This window comes from Tachypleus tridentatus, chromosome 10, assembly GCF_004210375.1.
Source record: "Tachypleus tridentatus isolate NWPU-2018 chromosome 10, ASM421037v1, whole genome shotgun sequence".
Lineage (NCBI taxonomy): Eukaryota > Metazoa > Arthropoda > Merostomata > Xiphosura > Limulidae > Tachypleus > Tachypleus tridentatus.
The window spans coordinates 134,912,821-134,929,652 of NC_134834.1; the positions used below are offsets into that span (position 1 = coordinate 134,912,821).

A 16,832-nucleotide genomic window follows, 5' to 3' on the forward strand; every position below is an offset into this window, starting at 1 on the left:
CCATTTCTTACCATCAGATGATCTATATGGGAGGTTTGAATCTATTGTTAATCTTTCACTTACCATATCTTTTTTTCTTATACCAGTTCTCAGAGAGTCTCCCCAGATATTTTGAGGGAATTTCTGTCTTCCACTTTAGCCTGTATTTTGTTCTCAATTCTGGCTTTACATATGTGATTTATTTGTTGATGGAGAATTTTAGGTAGGGACTCAGTTTTGTTTAGAGTCATTTTACTCCACTTATTTCTCAGGGTTTACACCTTTCTTTTCTTGAGCTACATGTCTTTAATGTATTCCCTGATGCACTGTGGGTGATGCCAGTTCACCAGCAGACTATCTTTATAACTTTTGTAACCCATTTGTCTTGCCTCCTATTCTTTTCCTGTCCTACATCCTCCCAGTCCTTACTCATTCTTTCAATGTGGGGTTCTTTTTTTTCTTGATTTTTCTTTAATGAAGTACTACTAGTCTTCACTGATAGCAGTGACGACCTTGAGGGATCGGGTCATGTAGGAGCTCAACTGTTATTGTTTCTTCTTTTCTGGCTTCCCTTCATCAACAATCAAGGATGCTAAGGGGTCTTTCAGAAGGCTTCATATTTCAGTTCCTTCCCATTCCCATCTTTCATTACCCATTTCCTTTCCTTCTGCTCAAGATCCCATTACCTGCCTGATTCAGTCAGATACAGTTTGGGATTTGCCTTGCATCAAGCAATCAAATCGGTTCACCATTTCTCTGGAGGTTTTCTCTCTCTTTGTATTTCATTTTCCTATTCTTTCCCACTGACTGATCATTCAATCTGCTCATCTTCAGAGACCTTTGCCTGCTATGGAGTTCTATCCAGTTGGATGCTTTTGTCATGGGACTCAATGCACATTTTACCCTCTTTTGATTACTTGTTCCACATCCACAAGCTCTGGCTTTTGATGCCATCAACTGGGATTTGTCTCACTCACACTTTTATGTGTACCCTACCACCTAATTGCTTCATTGGTGATCTCTCTGGTGTTCTCCACTTCATGTTGGTTCCTCCTGATTGCACCATATTGGCCAGCACAACCTTTTTTTTTTTAAGTTACAGTGTCTGCTCCTATCACCACTGATCCCTTTTCCACTGTTTCTCTTCCTTCTGCATCAACCTCAGTCCTCTACTATGCATCCCATTCTTGTCATCCTGTATCTTCATGCCTGGTTTTTATCTTATCCTTGGCATAAAGATCCAGCTTCATGTGTTGAGTCATCTTCTTGTTAACTACTTCATTTGTCCCTGTTTCATGGAAGACTATTACACAGATAGAAGGCCTTTTTTGTTGGTCAGCTGGCAGGAGATTTCCTGCTGACTATCCTCCTGTAGCTTAGGGGATGGAATTTTTTACCTGTCTCTCTTGATGACGAGAAACCCTCTTGAAATAAAAATGTATCTCAGAATGGCTGGTATGGGTATTAACACTTTTATTAATAAGGAGAGAACAATGTTTTGACCTTCCTAAGTCATCTTCAGGTTAAGAAAGAGAGTGTTTGAATGTGACCATTGACGGACACGTCTTAGGGATGAGAGTATAAGCAGGTACTGAATTGTAGGGGGCATTGCAGGTGGATGTTAGGTTATTAATTAGTATAGGTATAAAGGTGTTCTTTTATATTAGCTTAATTTTGGATTTAGTTGCTGTATAAGTAGGGCTTCTTTGATTTTGCATTTGTTTACATTTGTTTCCCTACTTAATATCTGGGTGTTTTCTATGGCTATGTTGTGTTTATTTGATTCCCAGTGTTCAAAAACATGTGAAGGTGTTTTTTTAATCTAGTTTCCATTTTTCTGCTTGTTTCTTCAACATAGAAGCCGTGGCAGTTGTTGCATTGTATTTTATAAATCATGTTGGTGTTGTGTTTGTCAGTGTAGTTTTTACATAGTATGGACTTTAGGTTTGTACCTGGTTTTTGATTAAGTTTGGTGTTTATGGGAATGTTATATTTTGTTATAAGTTTCTTTGCTGATGTTGGGAACATATGGTATTCAGCAGTATAATGTTTTGTAGTTTAATTTTATCTTGGGATTTATTCTTGTTTGTTTGTTGTTGGTCTACGTGTGTGTGTATAATTTTTTCCATGGTTTTTTTAGGAAATTTGTTATTGTTGATGAAATGTCATTTTATTTTGTTGATTTCATCATTAATTTTTATTGGGTGACCATAGCTTTGTGGCTCTATTATTTGGTTTCTTAATATGTTGAGTTTTTGTTTTGTTTCATGTGCTGAGTCCCAGGGAATGTATAATCCAGCATGAGTGATTTTTCTGTGGATTTCCATTTTGAATTGCGTGCCAGTTCTAATGATTTTGAGGTTAAGAAATACTATTTGGTTAGTTTTTCTTGTTCACAGATGAACAAGAATTTATTTTGGGGTGTATTGAGTTAATGTGATTGAAAAATCTAAGTGTGTGTTCTATAGATGTGAATCCAGCAATTGTATCATCAACATACCTGTACCAGTATAGTGGTGGGTGTAAGACTGAATTGATTGCTTGTGGTTCAATCTGTGTCATAAATATGTTGACTAGAGCTAGTGACACAGGATTCTCCATACTTAGGCCATTTATTTGTAGGTAGTTTTGGTTATTGAACATAAAGTTAGTTTTGGTGGTAGTAAATTCTACAAGGGTTGCTAATTGGTTGCTGGGGATGTGTATAAATGGGTTTGGTTCTTGGATATAAAGTTCTAAAGCTATCTTGCAGGCTTCAGTTGTTGAGAATTCTGTGATGAGGGAGATTACATCAAAACTGGCCATTAAGGCTTTATGATTTAGTTGATTAAGAATATATTTAAAGCTGAAATAGTGTTTGAAAAAGGAGCCACCTGGTGTTACATATTTAGAAAATGCCCACATTATATATTTACTGATGTTGTAGTTAAATGATTGCTAGACTAAAATTATGGGTCGTAGTGGACAATCAGGTTTGTAAGGTTTGGGCGTGCCGTATAGTTGTAGTGTGCATGAGTTGGTCTTTCGTAGATAAGAATAAATACTTTGTCAGCTTTGAATGATTGTTTCTTCTCCTCTCTTTCCTACTTTTTCTCTCTTATCTGGGCCATGTAATGTGGTACAGCATGTACAGTTATCCTCTGGGGTATATATAACAGTCTTGTTATTCAATATCAATCTTTCTCTCTTGCTAATTGGATCTGCCTTCTGGTCCATCCAATCCAATCCTACTTGGCAGTCATTTTGGTTTAATATCTCTTAAGAACTGAAGGCTTGGAAGACAACCAGGATCACTCAGAAACATTTGTTTCTCTTCAGCCCTGTACACAAGGTAAGATTAAGTGTTAGCAAAAATGTGGGGTTAGTCTAATGCTTGGCAGGTGAAGTACAAGCCAAAGATTTCAAAAGAATCTGTGCTGGAGGCCTTGAAGGAACTATAAAACAGGGAGCTGAATCATTGGCTGGATTTTGGGTATGTAGATGCAGGATTTGTTGTGTCTGATGAAATAATGGACAAAAAAAGAGGGGGTGCAAATTGAGGAATCATAAAGAGAAAAAGAGGGAGGGAAAGATGATGAGAGAGAAAAGATAAATAGTAATGATAGAAATAGAGTATAAAGAAAAAGAAAAATATAGGATAATAATAATAATAATAATGTCTTTTCAGGGCCACAGTCCTGGGGATCTGTAAATCCAATGGCAAAGGATTTAGTTGTGGGGGAAACCAGAGTAGCTGTAGAAAACTGTTTTCACTGGGCAGACACTGAATATACTACCTGCCCAGTGTCCAGAACTGAAAACAGGAGAATGATTATTAGTATATAATAATGGTAGTGTGGTTATGTTTTAGATTAAGCTGTTTATCATATAGAAAGGGGAGATATATTTAGCCTAGGAGGAGAGGTTTTTAGCTAAACTGGTTATTTGATGAGTATGCATATTCTTACTTTGGGTACATTTGTAATATCTGGGAGCAAGTTTAATGAAGCAGCCCTGCAGAGGGAGTAGTTCAGTTAGTGAGTCAAGATATATTTGTGGAGAGTGTGATTTGGTTGTCTGAATGCAGTTTTGATAACTTGGTTCTGGAGATTCTGTAGTCTTAGATATAGGTGATTAGTCATGTTACAAGTTGCAGCATTGCCATACTTTAAAAGAAGTCTGATTTATGCTTTATAGATTGTTAGAATGGTTTTCACTTAGCAGCCTTTATTTGGTCCACTGATGCATTTCAGGAAGTTGTTTCTAGTGCTAGTTTTGCTGATAATGTTATTAAAGGTTCTTCTATGACAAGCTCTGTGAAAATATAAGACCTAAAAATTTAATGGTGTTGGTAAAGTTGATGTTAGTATTGTTGAGGCATACTTTAATGTCCTTAATTTTTTTTTACTGCATTCTGTTCCATTTAGTCTACTACTTTCTATGAGCTTCCTTTTGTACCTTGTTCTGCATGCCCTCCCATCAAATTTGTCATCTCACATTGCCCTCACTTCCTGTCTTCATCATCCTCTAAAGGAGATTGTTCATGTTAGTTTATGGACTATACCCAGTATTTTAATTTCTCATTCTCTTCATTTCATCATGCTTTTGTCTGTGTTTCCTCATCCACCTGTGGCTGTACAATAAACTTTGGAGTGAATTTAACAAGTAAATTTTTGCCTTTTCTTCTTTTTCAGAGGCCTTGTTTATTCCCTCTTTTACACATGAATACTGCTCTATGGAAAATGGTGTCTTACCAAATATTCTTTAACAAAAAAAAATCTACACTGTATGACATGTTGACCACATGCTTTAATTCATGACTCCACACAGCCACTGTAGAGATGGGATTTTCCACAAGATCCCTGGAAGGTTATTTACCTAGTAATAATTTCTCCATAAATATTTATTCTGGATCGTACCACCCATCAACTGCATGGGTAAAGCAGAAGAGGATAGCTGCTCATCCCTGCATTGCTTTGAGTGAAGAACTCAGTATGGTCTACTTTTTAAGATAGGTAATGTAGTCACCCATTGCACAGTCTCTGGTGATGATGATTCTCTCAGTTTTCTAATGCATTTTGCCCCCTTTTTTGGAGTGCAGTATGGGAATCCTTATTACTTTTCAGTTCTAAGACACTGGGGTGATAAACTGTGGATAGTTCCTCCTAAGTATTTTCTGCTGTGCTGTTGGCTATAACCATTTATTTGAAATTATAGCAGTGTTGTTCTGTTGGGGCAGATATGATGTGGTTTCCACAAGAGTTGATCTGTCCCCTTGATGGTGAACATGGTATCCTGATCATAACACATAAGAATTAATCCATTATTTTTCTGGATGATGTGGCCTTCTAGCACAATATACACAATCACAGGAGTTGATCTGTCACCTTTTTGGATGACATGGCCTCCAGATACGTCGTCCTCTACACTTATATCTCCACGACAGGCAGTTGCTGTCCATTCTACAAAGTTTCATCAAAGCACTAAGGTGTTGGATTCAATTGAAACAATCAACTTAAGTCCTCACACAAGTTGAATCCAACTTCTCAATGACAGATATTCAATCCTGAATTGCTGTACAGTGTTGATCCTTGTGTTACACCAAAGAATTGGTGTGGATCTTAATTCTTGATTTTGTTGTTGAAGGTGAAGTGGTATGATTTTCATCCTTCTCTCACATGGGTATTGGTTCCCTTGGAGGAGGTTTTGGATGCACTTGGCTTGCCGAGTTTGAACCTTGTGTTTTGTGAATTTGTACACATGGGTGTAGAGTATACCTGACTCAGAAGTGGTGCAGTACCCCTTCTCTCATCTCTCTCTCCTATGATCAAGGATATCCTTCAGACACTTTCAGGGGTGCTACTGTTGTTGCCTCACACCAGTCTTTCCTCCTCCTCAATGTTGGTACATATGTGGTATAGGCTTCCATGAAGGATCTTCTACGACAAGGATCACTATTTTTCTAATGCTCTTCAAAAATTTTCAAAGGATGTTTCTTTCTGTCCCTAGCACAAATCCCTCAGCTAAGGAAAGGTATTGTATCAGAAGTTCTAATTTTCCTGTACTGCAAATGTATTTCCAATACATTTTCAATATAGGAAAATTAGGACATTTTGTAAAATCAAAAGTTTAGAAAGAACAGATGTTTCTCTTGTATTACCATGTTTGTAATCTTTATTATAAAACTTTGCTTTCCACATGATATGCAGATGTTAGTTTACCCTGTTAGTTTTGTGAGACATTTGTATTTTGATGCATTTTTTTGCTTGTTGAATTAATAACAAAATGTTTTACTACTGGGTGCTAATAAAGTTTAGTTCTAGAATACTGAGTAAATGAAACAATTTATTCCCAATACATCTAACCTCCTCTCATAAAAAAACTTTCTTGATTAGTACTGTTCTCTATTTGTGCAATTGTTTTTTGCACACCACTAGCTTTTTCACCCCCACTGTTACATTTTCATTTCCTTTATTCTTTGGTCCTTATACTCCCCAATTAGCTTCTCTCCAGGAGTTGGAATCTCCATGTTTTTTATACTTTTTATAATCCACCACTTTAATTTTTGTTGGCAGTTTTGTTACTTCATTTTAATTGTTATCCCTATTTCTCATATTGTTGGCTTGTGCTCAACATTTTTTGACATATTTAGTGATCAGGTTTTGTTTGTCCCTTAATTCCTGCTTTTCCTTTATGTACTTGATTTTGGCTGATCTGGAAATTAATTATTTCCATTCCCTTCTTCTCTACCTTTAGGTATAATTTCTTTGTCCAGTCAGAGCCCTTGGTTTGCTAACATGCACACTGTGTTCTTCAGTGTTTTCTTGGTCAGTTTGTTTTCTTTACTGGAATCTTGTTCTTTTCCATGATGCATGCACATTTAGCATCATGTAGGATTCCTTCCTTGCTTTATTCAACTTTTGTAAGTTGTTGTTTTGTTTTATTCTGAGATATATTATCCTTTTTCATTTACATGTCCAGCAACTTACTTTTCTGTCTGCAGGTTTTCTCCATTTGTCTTGAATTGTCAATGCTGATTGGGGTTCTGGATTGATCAGCCCTGCCTCATTCACTTCTTGGGTCCTCTCATTTTTCCTATGTAGTCTTTGATTACATTTGGCTAGGCTATTTCTGCATGTCTGGAAATGCCACAGTACATGTTCTTATTTTCCATTTTTTAGCTTCATGCCTTGCTCTTTGGACATGTTTTGGTTCCATGTGTATTTTGTGAAGTGCATTTTACCCAGCTTCACATTTTGGGGGAACTTACCTTCACCACTTCTTGGTTGTCTAGCTTCTGTTGGATCCTAAACAGGAATTGTATTAATATACTCATATACTTAGGTAGTTGGAGTTTCCAGCTGAATATGTTTTCCTGTTCCATACCTCACATTCTAGTGTCTTTAGGGTGGGTATTTTTAAACACCCCTCTGTTGGGACCATCCCTTCTCTTCCTCGCTTGCATTGGATGGAGTTTTCTCTGTTATTTGAGTCATTCATTTTATTTTCCTTTTAATTTTCATTCATCCTTCTTTGTATATATGTGTTTATAGATGATCATATCCACTAAATATTAAGTTTGCTACTTCTTCCACCTCTTCTGTATTATTTCTCTTCCCTGATGCTTATCTCCAGAGGTTGGAGATGTGGTTCAGTTGGAGGCACACCCTGTTACTTTCACCAGTTGAAAGTGATTTCGTTCACTCTTTTCCTCTTGTACATATTTGGCTAATGTTTCATTTTGACCTTCTATGGTGGTGAGTTTATTACTTTCTAAGGTAAGGGGATACTCATTCTTGTTCCTTTTTTGAAACCATGGATCTCCCTTTTTGAACCCTCACACTTGACTTGCATCTTCTTGTGGGTCATGTTCTTTTTGCATTCAAGAAGTAGCCTCTCAATCTTCCAAATTTTTAGTATCTGCCTCCTGTGGGGTACTCTTCCACATGAAGTGTTTGAATCTTTTATTTATATCAAGTTACCTCTTTTGTTTTTGGTCTCTGGTTTGTCATCCATGTGATCTGTCTGTTAGTGCATTCAGACTGGATTAGATTCAGTTTATAAGTCTCATTTTATCTCCATCAGTCTTCTTCTCAAAAAGATTTTTCTACTATGTCACATTAGGTCAAGTCTTTCTTATTGATTCTTCCTGGCTAGCATAGATCTGGTTTTCTTGGCTGTTTTGACTTGATATGTTCATTTTGTTCCGGATATATTTTATTAACCTATATTTTGATGACTTGTGGCACGTTCTTTTCAACTTTTTCATTTTTTGCCATCACCTTTATTCTCAGTCTAATCTAGATTACCTTCTCTGTCCAGTACATGCTGTGGGTTACTTTATTGCTTTGAAGGCTTCTTTCTGTTGAATTTATTAGATTGTGATTCAATTAGTCTTTTATTCCTTGTCTCCTTCTCATCATCAATTCCTGGTGTTTTCACTCCAAACATGCACTTTCATTTTTCCTTGCTTTTCAACTTTATCATTTATTGAAGGTAATTTAACTGTCAAGCATTGAAACTACACCTTGTATGTTCATCTCCCATTATCTGCTTTGGGTAGCTGATTCATCCTTGTTGGGGTACAGTAATGCACCTGTTGGCATATTTCACTCTCTAGTGCTACTGTATCTGAGTAAGTTACATTTTAGTATCTATGCCTCTTATTTTTCAGAGGCACATCCCTCTTTTTCTTTATAGATTTCACTCTATGGCACGTAGTGCCTGTCCAAGTATACTTAAAACCAGTAAAAGCCACACTTTAAGGCCTTGATGACTTAACAATTGTAATTCCATTTCCACTTTTTGCATACTGCTGAGATGGACTATTCCATGAGATTGTTTGTAAGTTAATCCTCACAATAGGTATGCTTCATTTGTTTATTCATTCCATGCCATACTCACCCATGGACTACAAAGGTAAAGCAGGAAGGATTAGCTGCCCATCCCTGCCATACTTTGTATTGAATAAATTGGTATAATATGCTTTTAAAAATAGTTTCATGGTCACCTATTGCACTGTCTCCGTTGTTGTTGTTGTTCCTCTGGACTCTCCATTGCACTCTCTCTCCCTTTCCTTTTGGTGGAGTTTGGGAGTCGTTACTACTTTCCATTTCCATGGAGGCATCATCCTGAATGAGAGTAAGGCAGTCTGTTGCTGTGCTGATGTAAATAATGAGATATGTAGTTTACAGAGGTTACATTAGAAAATGCTCTTCTATGGGAGTTGACTTCTTTTGTAATTTTGTAGTCACCTCCCACAGATTGCACCATATTTTGAATTTAGTTGTCGATATTCTCTAGATGTGATAATGCAAGTGAGGATATGGACAGCCCCAACACTTTTATACCACAATGCACTTTCTTTCTTTCTTTTTCTTCTGGGTTTTATCTTCCATCAGTGGCTTAGTATTAGGGCAGCACGTGTTCTTTCAAACATTTTCCTTACCTTAAAACATATTTCTGATAGATATTTACCTCTGTACCCTTTTTTTTCACTTCCATTGTATATATTTTGCCTCATGAGTTTTTAGTATACACAGAGTGCTCCAGGAGAGTATTTTGTTGAAGGATGTATTACTCTCCTATTTCTGGAGGGGTATAGTTTCCTGCTGATTGCATCACAGGCTGATACAGTGTGCATTATTACATGTTAGGTGAAAGTTTTATTGAAAGACTTGGTACATATGTGAAAATGTTTTGGGGTTGTGAAATATGTTCAGTGGAAAGGCGAGTATGTATTTGAAGTACATTTTTAGGTAAAGAAGATGTTAAATTTTCTGTAGAATGTATAATTAATTTGTGAGTATAGATCAAATCAAATGTCACACAAATGTATCATTCCCATATTAATTCTGTTTCACAAACATATTATTGAACAATTGAGAATATAGTAAGTTGTACAAGATCAATCATGTTTATTTGAGTGCTCATAATACTTCTGTGAATTTAATAAAAACCAAATAACATGAATTTATCATAAATGTGTATTATTAATAGTTAGTATTAAACATGATTGAAATGTAATTAATATTTTTTGTAATCATAAGTGAGTATGGCCTTTCCTTTTGAATGAAGGGAAAATCCATGATGTATGTGTTTTCTCTTCATCATATATATTATTACCATCAAAATGATGCATAAAATGCTCTACAGAAATTAAGAAGTGTTAAAAAACATTTAATAATGGAAGTTCTATAAATAAATTTCAGTGCTTTTATATTTGTTTCATATAAACTAAAAGACATTCTGCAAAGAGGTATGAAAAAGGAGTTTGCTTTTCTCTTCATTTGTAATGAACATCTGTACAAGTAATTTATGGGTAAAAGTATAGGGTACTGGCACTTTCTGAGACCCCTTCTTAATAATACTAAACATTGTAACTGGCTACAATATTATATTCTCACTAATCATACCACAAAATAACCCTGATATTTTTAATTATACAACAGTTTGGTACTGATCGTATCAGTTTTGTATGTACTCTGTCATAAGATTATAGTTTGGGTCACAAAAAGGAGTTGTTTTATTTATTTTTTGTCAGTTAAATCCCTCAGTGGTATCAAACACAGTGAAGAACTATTTTTTATATAGTTATATTAGGAACTATTGTAATTCCTCGATGTGTTTTTAATGTTTATTTAAGAAGCAATAAACAATTTTACATTGTAATCAGTAAAAATGTCATTAACAAGAAAATATTTATAAATGAATTATGTTGCCATTATTAAAAATGTTGTACTGATAGGGCTACATGCATTTATGGTACTAAACATTTAACTAGATGTTATGGGTTCAAAAGAAATACTTCAATAAATATGAATTTAGCTAGAGTAGATTTAATATTTAGACAGTAAATGGCAAAAATGACTGAACATGTAAGTTAAAACATATATTACATACATAACTACCACAAAGTTTGTAAATTGAGATCTAATGGATTTTATTCTGTAATATGACAAATATATAAATTAAACCAGTAAGGGTATTTTAAAATATTTCAGAATAGAATTAATATTTTTGTAGCATGTAATCAGTTTTTATGTTTGGTTGAAGCTGATAATATATTGGTACTCTAGATATTGTACTTGAAACAAATTTATCCCATCAAGTAGCAACAATAATAATGAAACTAACCAATCTGTGCTTCTGAAGAATCATATATTTGCTTTTCATGTTCACTGCTTAATCCTACATTTCTCATCAATATGCACTCTTTCATTAAACTTTGACAGGTCTGTAATGTCCTACACATTACAGTTTTATAACAGCTAAGTATACTTCAAGTGAAAGATGTATTTATAGTATTACACTTTAACTAAATTTTGATGAACTAATTAATAGGCACTTCTCAGTGAACTGAAATGACATTGTTTAGTCTTAACTTGTTCATTATTCTTCCCCATTTAGTTATAAAGTCTCGGAAATATTTACCTGATGATGTAGTGTATATGCTGTTTAAATTATTTAAGCATATGTTGGATGTATAAATATAAATGCAAAAGGTAACATTTAATTTCCATAAATACCTTTTGTTGTTTGTTTAAATAGGTGAAGAAATGATGTATGTGAACTGAATGGCCCTCTTTCATTTTGATCTCTTTACAGCTGAAAGATTTTTTTATGAGTAAAACCAAATGGAGTTAGACAAAAATATTTACATGGAGTAAAGAGACTGAGTAAATGTTATATGTATATAATGCAGTTAAGAATAAAACCAGAGTTATTAGTTAAACTTAAAAAATAAAAGGAAACTCAAATTGGTAAGAGTTATGCATCATTGTACATATGTGTTTAATGTACACAGTCACAAAAAATATATGTAAAAAATGACAAAGAAGTTGAGTCTAAGTTTAAGAAAGAAGGAAAAACACAAAATACAATGGCAATAAAATCTAGGGAAACTAAGTTGACAGAGAATTGCAGGCCTAAACCCCCTTCCTCAGATGATGTCTCTTTAGACCTGAAACATTAGTTTTCTCACATTTTATAACTATTATATGTACATTTTTTTCCTTTCTTAACTCAAATTGTTTTTTTTTCATAACTGTGGTTTACTTCAGTCCAATTCAAGAGATTAATTTGGCAGCAGATGGTTGAATTTTTTTTCATTGTTTATCTTTATAGTGTCAAGAATCTTGAGAAATAGGACTATTAGGATAAGTATAGTGATTTTCAACTAATGATGTTTATAGTTTTCATGAAAAGATAAACATAGGAATGAGAAAAATACTGTACATTTTAAACATTATAAAAAGTGTTTGAGATGCTTACTTGTGATTTCATATGCAACTTTGTCATTATTGACCAATACTTATTTTGATGTTTGATGCTGGATAAGATTGAAATGCATATGGTTTTAAGTGTTTACATTAAAAAATTTAAGATTGACTAAATAATTTCTTAAGAAATTTGTTATAAATGTGGAACACTCAACTGCTTTTGTGAAGGTGGTTAGTATGGCAAATTTCCACTTTCTCATATTTTATTTTACCAGGATGAAAAAGAAGTTTTATACTTGGGAAGAATGTATGAACCTAAGAGAAGTGAAGGTATGTATAGTTTATTATTTTCTTGTATTTATACTTGTGCTACAGATTTTGTAATGGTTTTATTTCATTTTTGTAAACTACATGTTTAAACTACTGTTTGTTAATGGTCTTGGTATCTTGCTAAATATTTTTTCTAATACTAAAGGTACAATCTAAAAACTATTCATAGGTTTCGTATTGTATGAGTAAGCAGTAAAAATAACAAGCAAAGTTTGTGCTGGATTCAGTAATTCAACATTTTGATTTTGTGTCCAGTTGTTGAATTTTTAGAAACAATACTCAAAATAAACTGTAACTTCATAGATAGAAAAGCAGTTACTTTTTAATGATTAATAGAGCTGCTTTTCTTAGAATAAGGTTATTAGAATCAGGAACGAATAAAGCAGAGCACATACGTGGAGCAACAGATCAATACATTTGTTCTGTGCAAAGCTCTTTCTGTGGTTGCTAGGTTACAGGTGAAAACATCACCAAATAGTGAAAAACATTCAGACAACTAACTTTTTTGTTTTCACCATTTTATTATCTGATAGATATACTTGAGATGAGCTATTTCAGTATTTAGTAAACAGTTCTGGTAATTCATTCAAAAGTATGCTTGTGACATTTATTGCTTATGAATGTTTAATTTCAATGCATCATAATTACTTATTTTTGCATAAAATGTTTTGTTATAAAAATTAGGAAGCAAATTATCATTTTGCCATACATTAAATTTTAAAAAGTCATTTTGATTACATTGATATTTTTTTATGATTAAAACTATCTTTCTTCCATCTCTGTGTATAACTAAAATCATTGTGTGTAGTGTCAAATCTAGTGAGACATAAAGCTTTGCAGCTAGTTTGATAAAATATGACAATGTGAGTATTTATAAGTTGCAGCACTTCAGATTAACATAATTACAGGTCTTCAATTAAAGGGGATATACAAAATAATTTACCTTCATTATTTTTTATTTAAATTGAACCTCATTTCTATAATCAACCAAAAGGTTTAATGTTAAATCTGGTGAGACTTTAAGCATTTTAGGCAAGAAAGTATGACAAAATATGAAGTTAAGCTTGATTATAATTTTCAGAGCTTCATTATTCATTTATTTGCTGTAGATTTCCAGCAAAAATAAGATAGCATTTCAGTCACACACACTCTTTATATAAAAAAAACCATGTTTATAAATAAATAACCCTTACAAGTATGTGCTGAAAATGTATGTCTGTTAGGAGTTTGAAATGTTGTTTCCAGACCTCCAAAGGTAGATGAACCATATTAAATTACATTAAATAAATCCACTTTCTTTTGTTTATGGTAGAAAAAAAAAGGTCATTAATCATATATTAATTATTCTTTGTTTTTTGTTATTGGTACTCAATTCTGAAAACTTAATTGGGCCACATAGAAATAAGAAGTTAAAAATGAAAAGCATATTAATTTTTCTATATCATCATAATTTTTAGTTCAAAATAAATAGTAAATATAAAAACAAATAGTTTTAGTTTTTGAAGCAAAGAAAAAACTTTCATTTTATAACATAGAGATTTATGGAATTTGCTTTTGTTCTAAGAAGAGTGTAATACTAAAAGTTTTCAGTTGTATTTCTATTTGGAATTTTCAGCTTTTTTAAGATTACATATTTACTAGCTTTCATTTCTCATTGTATTTCAAATACTAAAGATGAATTCCAAAAGCACGTAAAATAATATGTTAAAACGTTAATAGTATCTTAAATTGTATGAGCTACAAAATATCAGTTAGATTATTATTACTAAAATATTAAAATAAACATGAATAATACAATTTCAATCCATTACAGATATAAATGTAAGAGTTTAAAAGAGTGGGTTGAAGTTATTTAAATACTATAAAACAATAAACTCAAACAAATATTTTCCTCTCCAGTGTGAAGTAATGATCTTTTAAAACTTTTCAGTGTGTAAAACTAGTAGATGAATTTTATGGGTTTTTTTGTTAAGTCTTTGCAGAAGCTGAGCCACCCGAACCTAGTAAAACTAAAGGAAGTTATACGAGAAGATAACACTTTGTTTTTCGTTTTTGAGTACATGAAAGAGAATCTGTACCAACTTATTAAAGACAGGTAATGTAAAATAAAAATTATTAGAATATTCAGAAAGAGAAATCATCCAGTACCATGTTATTAAATACAAGTGGGTTATAATGTTATGCTGATTAAAAGGAGAATCTTTATCAGGTTATGAAAGGCAAGTAGTTTATTATGATTTTTATAGCATTCAGAAATAAATTTGTACCAGTTGTTATAAACAAGTAGCTTATTAACATTGTAATAGTAATTAGAAAAAAACTTGTACCAGTTCATTAAGTAAAGGCAGTTTTTTTTTTTTTATCTATGTTATTACCAGTGTTACAGTAGTTTGATAGGAAAGCTCAACTAGTTGTTTAAAGTTCTGAGGTTTACTAACATTATTGTAGCATAACATAACCTATAGATAATAAATAGGAGTGTGTTCATCTGTGTGGCAACAGACCCAGCATTGGAGAGCTCTACCCCCCTTCCCTTCCCTTCCAAGCAGCCATCCCAGATATAGTCTTTTAATGTAGTCTGTTAATGATAGACAGCACAAAATATTTTCAGTTGCATCAATTCTTCTGTAATATTTTTTTTTAAAGTAAGTTAGTATTGGCTCTAAAGTAGGAAGTTGAGCTACTACTGGAACATGATGTGTGTATCTGAATAAGAAAAATATTGAGTTGCTTTTGCTTCTTTTACATAGGAAAAAAATTACATAAAAATGTATAGTGAGTGTGTATAGCTAAACAAATAAGAAATTAGTGATTTAAATAGGTTTACTGTATTTTAATTAAGGTCAATTGAACATTTCTTCTCACTAGTGACAAGTGAAGTTCTGTTAAAATAAAGGAAAAATAATTAGAAAGGTGTTTTATGGAGCAAAACTTGTCATTGCACACTTGTACCAAATGTACCAAAATGCACATGACTTTTACATTCAAAATGTAAACTACTTAATTGTTAATGTGATTGAATAAACTTGGCATTAAGACATAGTTTTTTTATAATTTAAGCTGTTATATTACCTAAGTTTTGATTTCTTAATTTCAAAAGGAAATATTTAAGCAGGTTTTCAATTTTCACTTCGCTGTACCATGTGACACTTCTTTGCTATGAATCTCTTGAGTTTAACACAGGTTATAAATGTATAATGTAGATATTAATAAGATATACTCAGAACGTATTATCTCCAACCTTCTTACTTTACCAAGATATAGAACAAAGTCAAACCCACATGCAACATCATAGATGATAATGATTTGGCTAGACATAATTCAATCTTTTGTTTAAAAAAAGCTGCCCTACTGTGATAATTGTTTTTATTTTTAACACAATGTAAGTGCAGCTGTAAAGCAATAAATGTAAATGACAAAAAAATATTAGTTTTGTGTGTAAGATTAGATAGTGTGTAATTGTCTGTTACAATATGTAGTCATTCTAGACAGAAATAAAGGATAAAATAGATTTTTTTATTGTCTGTTTGTTACATGGTGATTGCAAGGCCAGTCAAATTGACCAAGTCTCTATGCAGTTAGTGTTATGAAATAAATAACAGATGAAATATAAAGTTTATTAAAAAACATTCAATATTAATTTTAGAGGTTTGTAATCCAGGCAGGCTGAGTGGTTGTGTGATTTGGCCATTGGATCTTTAAGTAATACTGCCTGATACACTGTTATTTATTTAGATTGAAGATACAGTGGGCAAATGGAGCACACGGGCACAAACTCGAGGCTTTACAGTTAGAGCAAAGAATCTTACTCTGAGACCAAGATTCCAAAAATAAGCACTTTATTAAGTTTTCTCCAACTTCTAAAAAGTATAAATTAACTTCTCATATTTTCTTACTTTAGCAACTGATTTCCCCTTTGTTAAGCAAACATTTTTATAACAAAGATTTATTATATATTGAAATTAACTTTTGTTTACTATGTTACCCAGTGCTGAAAAGGTGGCAATAAATGACTTACAGAGAGCTCAGGCATGATAAAACCAAAGGACTTGTAGTTGAGATATTCATCCTTGCTTGTTTAACTGGTGCAGATTCTTTAGGCTTCTCTTCTCAGTACAGGAAAACCAATTTTCCACTCATTACATGAGTTTTTATTTGATTTTTCCTTAGTGTTGATGTGATCTGTCAAATAATACATACAGCTACCCTCAAGTAGTTCCAACACTTAATTGGTCATTTCTCTTGTAATCATGATGTGATAGCCACAAGCAAAAACAAAACTACTTAGTCATTGACTGCAAATGGAATTGGTAAATCAGTGGC

General features: G+C 33.0%; 1 protein-coding gene across 2 annotated transcripts in view; it reads left to right on the forward strand.

Annotated features, from left to right (window-relative positions):
- LOC143230377 (serine/threonine-protein kinase ICK) overlaps window positions 1-16,832 on the forward strand; it is a 53,574-nt gene that overhangs the window by 11,256 nt on the left and 25,486 nt on the right. For both annotated transcript variants that reach the window (XM_076463862.1, XM_076463863.1), the window contains exons 3-4: window positions 12,455-12,509; window positions 14,483-14,604. In XM_076463862.1, coding sequence (XP_076319977.1) covers window positions 12,455-12,509; window positions 14,483-14,604 — 177 coding nt within the window. The remainder of the gene's footprint in view (window positions 1-12,454; window positions 12,510-14,482; window positions 14,605-16,832) is intronic.